The sequence below is a fragment of the Panthera onca genome, chromosome A1 (genome assembly GCF_046562875.1).
Source record: "Panthera onca isolate mPanOnc1 chromosome A1, mPanOnc1 haplotype 2, whole genome shotgun sequence".
NCBI classification, from domain to species: Eukaryota; Metazoa; Chordata; class Mammalia; order Carnivora; family Felidae; genus Panthera; species Panthera onca.
The window spans coordinates 100,959,796-100,970,912 of record NC_138339.1 but is presented as its reverse complement, the minus strand read 5'-3'; the positions used below and the strand labels follow the sequence as shown (position 1 = coordinate 100,970,912).

Below are 11,117 nucleotides of genomic sequence, written 5' to 3'. Positions count from 1 at the left end.
TTCATTTCTATGTAAGTGTCGAAATTGATCACGTTGGTATTCAGTGGCCATTAAGTAGCCTATGGATTTTTAAGAAAAAGAACCAACATGGACTAATTCAAAGTTTCATATTCTGCTTCATATTTCATAAGCGAGATGGTTTTATTGTGTTGTCATTAACATTTTAACTCCAGTACTGCAACAATGAAAGAAAAACACATTTGAAAATGCATTGAGCATTAACATGCCTATAGAAGCACTTGGCTTCAAAGTTTGAGTGGTTTAAAATGTAAATATTATGGAATGAGCCAGGAATATGGAAGGTCACATTCTTTCCTTTTAATTTTATGGTTATTAAAGTGAAAATAGGAAAGAAAAGCAGTAGGTTAGCAGAATTATTACCTGCTTCTGAGGGGGAATTCTCACCTAAAATCTCTAAAAATGATGATCTAACGTGACGCATTTGGGACCCCGCTTGATTCATGTTGACTCCTGTCTTTTTTTTTTTTCTTTGTCAAATTTTTATTTTAATTCTAGTTAGTTAATACACAGTGCAGTATTGTTTCAGGAGAACTGAGTGATTGACCACTTAGATATAATAGCCAGTGCTCATCATGACAAGTGCCCCTGTTAATGCCCATCACCCATCTAGCCCACCCCCATCCACCTCCCTCTTATTGTTAAGAGTCTCTCATATTGACTCTTTTCTCGACAACAGTCAGTTCTGAGGCGTGAACTGCAGTCTGTCCCTGATTGTCCCCGAGCTTTCCAGCCCCATGCTGCCTATTCCCCACAGGCCTCCCAAAGAGCCCAGTGGTTTTGTTTCATCCACAGTTTTAGTATTTGAAGGATACGTAAGGCCAGTAATAATTAGATTTATGAAATAAGTAAGGCAGAACCAACTTAGAGCAGGTTTTGTTAAAGTACTTGAAATGGCGTTTGTTAGGTAGCAATGTTCATTTGGGGAAACATAAAATTTAGTTTGAGAAGAAGAGATTTCGGGGGGAGAAAAAAATTATACGTTTTGTTAGAAACAAAATGAGTCTGCATTGCATCTTCAGCCAAGGAGAATTTGAATTGAGAGAAACAGAAACCAGTGACTGTGTCGGTCAGTCTGTAGGCTTACGTGATGTTTACTTACTTGTGCTTTAGTTCCAGCCTCGATGCCCTGGATGCCGACAGTGAAGGGGAGGGGCATTCTGAACATTCACACGTTTGCTACACTCCAGTGTCTCAGAGTTCCTCAAGAACCGGGATCCCTAGTGGGGATGAATTGGACTCTTTTGAGACCACCCCTGAACCAGATTTTAGTATCTCCAGGACCGAGTCCCTTTCTTTATCAAGTAACCTGCAGTTGAAGGTATTCTTAATGCTATTAATTTGGTTTATTGTTAGCACGGAAGCCATGTTCTCTAAAGCAGTCCATCTCTATGTGAAGGACAGGTTATGTTTCATTCGCCTGTGTGAACAATTTTGTTTGTTTGTTTGTTTCTTTTTGGAGACTCAGGAGCTGTGTGACTGAGTCTGTCTTTTTAATCTCTCCCACTCCATTTCATTCGTATAGTGCTTCAAATGACTGATTTATATTAAATTAATTTGCCATCAGTACATAGAATCTTCCACATCCTTGGAAAACTTTACTGCCTCATACAATGATTTATGCCACCGTTCCTTAAGCAAAGGGAGAAAAACTGGCAAGAGGAAGTGGATTTAAGTGCTCAGCCTCGTTTGGGCTCACATACATTTTTACTTGGCTCCAGTGTCGAGGTAAATATTACTAAGGCAAAGGTGGTATTTGTTGAGCCTTCCCGGCTGCACCAAGTAACGTGGGACACTGTAAACTCTGTCACTTTTCCTGTAGGAGATGACTTTTCTCTCTCATAGACATTTTCACATTGCAGTTTTGTTGTGGTTGTTTGTTTCGTTTTAGATTTTAAAGAATGAACTCTTTTAACCTGGCAGACAAAGCCTTTTTGTGTTTCCACATAAGTTTTCTTCCTTTTGGATTTCTTTTGTCTATTTGTTTTCTTTTTCCGTTGAGTTTACTACTGTAAAATAATGTGCCCTGTGCCCAAACTTCTCTTCCTGTGAACCTCTGATAGTTATGATAATGCTCTGTTTTTGTAGTGTGCTTTGCAGTATATGAAGCATGTGTTACATTTGTACAAAATACATCATTTTCTCTTAGGACATAAATATTACCTTTTAGTTTTTGAGTAAATGAGGTTCTGGAGATATTAGATGTCTTGTCCAGGTTGCCCATGCTTGGTGATAGATCCATCGTTCGGTCCAGGCCTTCTGACTACCTTTCCTGAACCCTTTCCCCCAGCTCTTAGGCCTGTAGAGCAGTCATAATCTTTTGAACCTGAATGTCATGTGATATTTCTGGATGGTGAGAAATGGGTATGGTCGTTCATGTAGATACTTCTTCTGCACTTTGAATGGAATGATGAAAAACTTCTCATTACTTGGAGGGAAAAGTAATTCGGTCTTTCTTAATCAGTTCCAGGTTGTTCGCTTTTCAGGAAGACTCTGCCTTATAAAACGTATCTTGCCTTGCTTCTGTAATTACCCTATGTAACTTTTTGCCAAAGAGTTCTGGCTAATTTTCAAAGTTCCATTGTTAGGGGAAATAATTACTATGTATGACTTAAATGCAGAGGGTGGCATTTGGCTAGGGCCCTTTGTGGCCAGTCACCATTAGGGGTATAGGACAGCTCTGGGTGGCCTTTCTGATATCTAGAACCGGCGAGCCCTCCCTAATAAGAAATTCAGCAGCCAAGTCTCAAGGCCCTTTGAAACAGAGGCAGGCTTCTGTTTTCAACTTGCCTCCAGGCCCATTAACTAAACCAGTGAACTTAGGGAAACCATATGTTTTCATCTAGGGAGAATGGAAGCTCCCAGCGCTTGTGAAGGACAGTTGCTGATGGCTTAATTTTAGTAACAAATTTTGTATTACTTTCTTTTAACTCTAAGTGATAGCTTAAAAATGGATAAGTGGGATCAATCCTAAGGATCCTAGGTCCCAACTGGGTGAGAGTTGGGTACATAAATGGCTTTAATGCTATTCTATTCCATATTGATTTAACTTTTCTGGAACACATAAGGTAACCATGTTTTAATTATCTTGCCACCTTGCATTGTCACATATGTTGCAAATATAGAAATAGTGTGTAATTGGGAAGGAAGTAACAAAAATAGTAGGTCACTTAAAAAATAAAATTAAAGATCTATAAATCAGTGATACTCAAATAGCATTTCAGGAAGTGCTAGATGGAAGGCCTGTTGAAAGATGGGCACAGACCAAAAGGATTTGTAAATTGACCTGATGCATTCTTCCTGAGAGGCTACAGCTAACATTATAAGTTTAAATAGCTGTTGGGAAATTAAAAACCCCATGTAAGTGACTATTTCTCTACCTTCTAATAATTATGAAATAAAAAGCTATAAGTTAATATGGAATTTTGCTTAGATACTACAGTACAAAATAACAAAAAACCTGACAACTCGGTTGAAAAAAAAGTGACCCACTGTTGAATATGCAGGGAAAAAAATCATTTGACTTGATTTTTCACTTTTAACCAACCTGATTAGAATGTCATATTTGTATTTAAAGTGTATATGGGCAGGGAGACGCTCGAGTTTACTAAAGCATTCAAAAGACAGTACAATTTTAAAAGTTGTGATAGGCAAACAAGAACAAATGATGAGATCACATCAGAAATATTCACACTGAGTCTTTTCACAGGGACGCTGACTTACTAACATTTGTGGTGAACACATACTCTCAAGTCCTGTGTAGAATTTTTTTTTTTAAACTTTGTTATGATCTCTTCTAGGAATCATTACTTTCTGGAGTCCGCTCACGTTCTTATTCCTGCTCATCGCCCAAAATTTCTTTAGGAAAAACTCGGTTGGTGCGTGATTTTACGTTGTGCGGTTCTAGTGAAGGTAAGCATTATTTACCATTTGGCTTTGAAAGCATTCTCTTCCAGAGCAGGTTTTCAGTCAGGAAAGGTATATAAAATATATAAAAGCAGCACGCAGGAATTTTCAGTTCCATTTTCATAATTGATTTTTCAAAGCTTAGCACAATCCTTTTCTCACTGTGTTTTAGTCCAGTTACAGATTTGATGATGAAATTAAAAAATATGCACAGACCACTCTGTGGCTCTGTTCTTTGAATGAAATGTTTTCCTCCAGGATGGTAGTGTAAGCTAGAGTTTATTCTAGGTTCATTATTATGAGAGCTTCAGAGGATTTGAAGCAAATTATAAAAAATTACTTTGCCTTAGTTTAAATTGCTGAAATAATTTACTTAAAGGCAAGGTTTGGCAAGATAGATTTTTTTCCCCCTTCTTTTTATTTAGCGGGGGACTTGAGACCGTTGAAATAAAAGAAAATAGTTGGAACCTGAGTAAAGGTATCTCAACACTCTTTGTGGCGGTGTAAACAGTCAGAAATAAAACTTCTAGAAAAGGGTGCAATAAAACCCTTCAGAAAAGGGTGCAAATCATAAGCATACAGTTTGACAAATTTTTAAAACTGAATTCAAATTACATATATAATGATTATGGGCAATTCAGAGCTGTGCTTGTAGCCCCTTTCAGCCACCACCCCCATTTTCTGCTGTATTTTGAAACAAAGGTATTGCTATACATAATATATTATGTAGTAACTATATTTAAAGGCATATCTGGAAGTATGCCAATATGTAATACAGAGCCTTAAAATAAAATGTTTGTCATTGCATTAATGCTTTTTTGTCTATCATCCTTAAGAATCTTAAAATATTCAGAAAGCGAGAGGTGCCTGAGTATTCTTAGTTTCCCATTGTAGAATATTTATTTCATAAGTTTCCTTCTCTTCATTTTTACTTACTCTTTAAAAATTTTTTTAATGTTTATTCATTTTTGAGAGAGAGAGAGCACGAGTGTGAGTGGAGGAGGGGCAGAGAGGGAAACACTAAATCCGAAGCAGGCTCCAGGCTCTGAGCTGTCAGCACAGAGCCCAATGCGGAGCTCGAACCCACAGACCAAAGATCATGACCTGAGCCGAAGTCAGACGCTTAACTGACTGAGCCACCCAGGTGCCCCGTTTTTACCTATTCTTTATTACGTTGTTGTTGTTGGTATTTGCATGTCACGTAAAACAGTCTTAAAAACATGATCTTTGTGGTTGGAACTGCCATCCTAAAACAATGACTTATATATGGGAGATGATCCATAATTATTTGTTGAATGAATATCCTGAGCAAGATACACAGAGCACAAAACAACTGCTAGGTGTTTTTGTTTTTGTTTGTCCTCATTCTCTCTGGGAATCTTTACTGGAAGAGGAGAAAGCAAGACCGATAATAAATGTCAGTTTAAATTTATGGAATGAGAAGATGGAGAAAAGGATTAAGAAAGAAAGGAAAAAGATGGATTGAATTTGCCCTGGGTGTGTGTGCGTGTGCATGTGCGTGTACACACGCATGCACACGCACACACACACATCATGAGTCTTTCTGAGATCTCCAGTTCTGCTTAACCTTAGTTTTGGTTGGGATTCCTTTAATGGCAGCCTGACGTCTTTTCACTGCTTGTCCTAGATGGCAAAATAACTTCACACTGTAACTATTTAGACAATGCTTCTAAATCTTTGCAGTGTGCAAAATGGCAGCCTTGACATTATATATGTGGTATGACTGGTTTTTAAAGTCACTTCAGAAGTTGGAAGTTGTTGACCAGATGACTGAGAGGAATTTGATCGTTTATAAGGGAAAAGAGCTCTGATTTATGAATTCATTAATGAATATGGAAGGGTATCTTTGCCTTACATACAATCCTTAAATCTTGGCAGTTGAGTTGGAAGGAATAAAAAACTGACCTGGATTTTTTTGACTTTTCTGTTAATAAAGTCTTACTTTAGACAGTATATTTAAAAATAGGGGCCTTTCAATGAAGTTTGGTCTCCAGAAGGTAAGAATCACAAATAGGCAATGTAGGTTGAAGGTAAACAGCACATACAAAAATTCCAATGGGTAAACCATAGGATATGAGGAATAAATGAACTCTTAAGGATGAAGGAATAGTTTTAACTTTGTGTGTGAATGTGATCAAAGCATAAGAGTGAAAGCTTAACTAGTTCAAAGATGGAATGTTTCATTGTTTAGTTTGCTTAGATTCATCAGAGGTAAATCGACATTTACATTACCTTAAGGTCTCTCTTGGTGAGTTGGAATAGCGCCAAAACCTTTTTCTATTTGAACAGAATCCAAGTCCTCTTTCCCCCCAGTGGGAAGCCCCTTTATATTAGCTACATTGCAGATATACAAAGATCGGATTCAGCCCTTTTCATTCCTATTTGCGATGTTTTCTCATCCTTGTCATGTCTAAGAGGTTACTTACTATTGTTTCTCATGATTTTTTTCTTTTGTTTTTGGCCAACGGTATGATGGGGTGGCAACATTATTTAATGCTTGTATACACAAAATCCTGTCCTACAATTCCCTTTGGTACATTGTGTGTTTAGATAGACAGGAATATTGTCAGTAATTAAAACCTCACCAGGAAGGACACAAGTGTTCTAGTTTTAAGAATTTGAGGAGTGACGTGCATGTACTTGTCAAAATCATTGTGCGCTGTTATTTGTCCAGTCACCTGAGTCTGGTTCCATTAGTTTCTTAATTATCTTGGACATGTGGCTAAATCTCTTGGTACCTTAGCATGTTTACAAGAAGCATAACGATTTCTTTCTCATGACTTAATTTGAGGAATACTTAGCAATAGTGGTAAAATCCTTCAAATTTTTCAAAGCAGATTTTTTGTTACCTGCAAGATAGCATTAGATTTAACATTGATACTTACACATTTCAGGGATATGCGTTGATTAGTTTTGTCCCTTATTTATCTGACCCATTTCCCTTTGCAAGCTGGTTTTGCTTTTTCGCTCTTGTGGATTGTAGAGGTAAAGATTTGTCCTTGCTCTGTAAATGATGTGTTCCACAGGGGCCACGCCCTCCTTCAGTCTCTGTCACTGTCGAAGTCAGTGTCTGTGTTCCATCCTTGTAATGGGTACTCCAGTTCCGGAAAGAAGCTGGCGCTTACCTGCTCGCATGAGCCTACTCCTTCTGTCTCCCATCTCCCCTGCCCCCAGGTCCAGCGGGGAAAGTGATTCTCCCTTTCCTACCACAGAGCACATCTCTGAACTGGTTGCTGCTAGGATTTTATGAAGACGTTGCAGCTCTGTTAAAACGAACTCTCCCTTATGCTGATCTTTGAGACTTTTCTTTTGAGCTTCACTAAAGAAGCAGCTAAGATGTGTACTGATTGTGTATGTTGGGGGAATTAGTGTTACAAATAAGTGATGAAGCTCTCATGAGCCATATCCAAAGAGACAATTACTGCCGTGCTGACACTGTTTGCTGCTGCTTGCTGATGCTAACTTAGTTCATAAAGTCATTAAATGTTGCCCTGTGTTGGCCTCCTCCCTGTCCTCTCCAAACTAGGGGCAGTGAGGATATCCAGAGCAATGCCGTACTTAGGTAAAATAACTTGTTTTCTCATTATTTTCTAACTGGCGGTGTGAATAATGATGCAATATGGTTGAGTGTGTGCATTTCAGACTAACGCATGACTACTGGTTTGTCTGCCTTAGTTTTCATTTTATTGTTCTGTGTCTTGTAGAGCAAAGAGCTTACAGCTTACCGGAGCCACCAAGAGACAAAAGGTATTTTAACTGTTCCAAATGTCCTGAGGGCCTCCTTGCCATCTTTGGAAATGTTTGCGTATGACTTTTGAGATCCCTTCGATAGTTTGTGAGAGTTTCTGTGTAATAAGCCTACATGAATCCTTTGCTCCCTCTGAAATCTGTATTGGTACAGGTTGGCCAGTGTGTTCCTTCGAGTGCCCAGATATGCGGGCCTCAGCCCTGGGGACAGAGTGTTCTTTCTTCGGTTATTTCTAAGGACAAACACCTCCAATGTACTGGACCAAGAGGCGCAGCAGTGTGAGGGTGACCTGCCTCAGAGGGGCATTAGGTTCTTCCTAGGTCTGTCTGCCCTGACAGCAGACTTGCTGCGGGAGCAGGCCCCTGGTTGGTCACATGTACAAAGTGCATAACCACCTCTGCCGTATGTCTTTATGGCTATTGCCGAGAGAGGTTGGTTCTCTCTGGAACAGGAAGAACAAGTGATACAGAAAGTCCTATAAGCGTTAACAGTTTTCCGAGGGATGGGCAGATCTGAAAGCTGCAAACCTAAGCTTCCCTTTTCCCTAAGCTGCTGCTTTTGGTGGAGTCAGGCTTGGGAAGCTGACCAGCAAGCAGGCGGGATTGTCGAGTTCTGCTTGTCCTTCAGTAACTGCTCGTAAGTCACACGGGGAAACAGCCCCAGGGTTATGTGCAACACCAGTGCCAGAAACGACATAAACGTTTGGCTGGAAGAAACAAGGTGAAAAAAGAGGAAAGTGGCTTTAACTTGAGTGACAATAATGCTAAAACTGGAACCTTTTAATATATACATCGAGATGGAATGTTTTGTTTTATTTTAATTTTTTTTAAATGTTTATTTGGAGAGAGACAGAGACAGACAGTCTTCCTCCTGTCACCTATTTAATAATTGGAGAAGTAATAGACTGATGGTAAAGATTTTTTTTTTTAATTCAAAAATACTTCTTCTCCACTAGGAGAGGGGTTTAAGACTGAAAAAGCCAATGTCTTAATTGGTTAAATATTAGTCTGTAAAATACTTTAACTTGGATGGGATGTGTGGAGAGGGTCCCTTTCTCATTTCTCATTTTGTCACTCCTGTGTTTTTCTTCTTCAGTCTGTGTCTGTCTGCATCCTGAAGCGTCTGACTTTCTCAGTCTATCCCCGGATGTATCCAGTAGAGTAGATCTTTGACCTCAGTCTGTGCCCAACACCTTTTGGATGCTCGAGCATTGCTGATGCTTTGCTTTGGTCATGTTGTACTTACTGGAGGGGATCGCCTCCTTTGGAGTTCTCTTATTTATGTTAATCGCTTAGTTTCTGGAAAAGAATGCAGCCGGCTGAAAGGGGGCTCACTCCAGAATGTGTAGGCTCTTTTCTGCAGGAGTGGACACTTTGTATGTACCAACTTTTTTTTTTTTTTATGCACAAAATATAGTAGTATTTAATTCTCCCAAAACGTTAGTGTATATAGTAGCTGACAAATACAGTTTAATACTCTGAATATGAGTATATAATTCGTTTTTTAAGTTTTTATTTAAATTCCAGTTAGTAAACATGCAGTGTGATATTAAATTCAGGCTGTACCAACTTGTTAATGATTATATGGCATGACATTTATTTTATTGACACCATCTATCTTGAGTGTGTTACACTTACTACTTTATATATTAAAAAAAAAAAAAATCTGAGCATCTGAATGTCCACAAAGAAGTCTCACTGTGTCAATTTTCAATTGGATATTGGGAATTCCTTTTAACACTTAGGATGTTTAGTTCTTTGAAAAATAGATAGATATTATAGGTTTAAAGATTAAAGTACTGAAGATCCATATTCTTGAGATACTTAAAATTATCTTTATTGAAAAGGTAATGCCATGAGAACCTCTGAAGAATGGGGTTTGTAAAACTTGATTGTGGATGATTCTATTGATCATCAAATCAACAATAGAGGTTGGGCATCTTGTTCTGGGATTTGAAGAGTTTAATTTTTTTTTTCCAGATTCTTAGAAATTGAAAAGCTATTTAAATTATGTTATGAAAGCAGTTGGGGACTTTTCCCTTCTCTGTTCTTTCCTAACGTAACTAATTGTTACATAGGTGAATACCACATAGTTTGAGTTGACACACGGAATCTGCCAGAACTTCCACATTTGCCCACAGGTTACGCTATGTGATTCATTTTCATAATGTGATAGTGGAATGTGTCCATGATATTCACATTTCTGCCATGTTTGTTTGTTTTAGTTATTTATTTTGAGAGAAGGTGAGCGGGGGAGGAGCAGAGAGTGAGGGAGACAGAGAATTCCAAGCAGACACTGTGCCGTCAGCACGGAGCCTGACATGGGGCTCGATCTCAACGACCGTGAGATCATGACTTGAGCTGAAATCAAGAGTCAGACACTTAATGAACTCAGCCCACCAGGCGACCGTGTTTCTTAGTTTTTTAATACTGAGTGTTACAGGTGGTTTTTGTTTGTTTACTTGGTCATGTCTCAGGTCTTCTCAGTTTTTGAATTTAAAGAGTAAGGGGTATGACTTCATATTCATTTTGTAGTTTTGTAAAGGATATGTGGAAATTGTGGTGCATTTAAAGGTTTTAATTTTTTTTTTAATGTTTATATTTAAGAGGGAGAGAAAGAGCACACATGAGGAGGAGAGGAAGGTGCAGAGTGAGAGGGAGACAGAGGATCCAGTGCAGGGCTCAAACTCACAAACCATGAATGAGATCGTGACCTGAGCCCAGGTTAGATGCATAATGACTGAGCTACCCAAGTGCCCTGCATTTGAAAGTTTTAAATCAAAACAGAAGCATTGCTTTTGATAGGTTCTTCTGTAGCACGGAGAATTGGGAATAGAGTTGGATAAACAGAATGTTCTTTTATTTGAGAGAGTTGATTTCTGTTTCTGCTGTGAGGTAGGTAGAAGGGAGGACTTGAGGACCTCACAATCCACATTGACCTTACCATTCTTTAATTCTGAGACTGAGGTCTCCTCAGCAGATTATTCTTATCTTAGACACTGGATGGCACTTGGTGGGGTCACAAGAGGTATTCCAGAGATAATTCTTTCTAAGGTCTCAAACGCGTTTTTCCCCTGAATTCCAAAAGTGAGTCTGTCATGAGTGTTGCAAATGAGGATGCTTAAGAAACGAGAGATACGGAAATTTATAAATCTGTTAACTGGTCAGTTACCTAAGAAGGTAGTTGTGGAAGTAGAAAGGAAATAAGAAGGTCCAAGTTGCTTCTGTCACTCTGCATAGTCCTAGGGTATCGTCACTTCCATCCTGCCTCTTTGCTTTCTAGCTTTTTCAACGGTTTTCTCTAAGTATCAAACCCAGTTGCACTTATTGTACAGAATTTAAATAGCACGACATACTCTGCCCTGCTTGTGCCTTTAGATCTGTAGGACCAAGAGGCACTTAGGAAGCCATGTGTCATCTTTTCT

At 38.8% G+C, this 11,117-nt stretch overlaps 1 protein-coding gene across 2 annotated transcripts in view; it reads left to right on the top strand.

Annotated features, from left to right (window-relative positions):
• ARHGEF28 (Rho guanine nucleotide exchange factor 28) overlaps positions 1-11,117 on the top strand; it is a 305,098-nt gene that overhangs the window by 213,429 nt on the left and 80,552 nt on the right. For both annotated transcript variants that reach the window (XM_078449013.2, XM_060635551.3), the window contains 3 exons: positions 1,132-1,339; positions 3,819-3,930; positions 7,650-7,692. In XM_078449013.2, the coding sequence (XP_078305139.2) occupies positions 1,132-1,339; positions 3,819-3,930; positions 7,650-7,692 (363 nt within the window). The remainder of the gene's footprint in view (positions 1-1,131; positions 1,340-3,818; positions 3,931-7,649; positions 7,693-11,117) is intronic.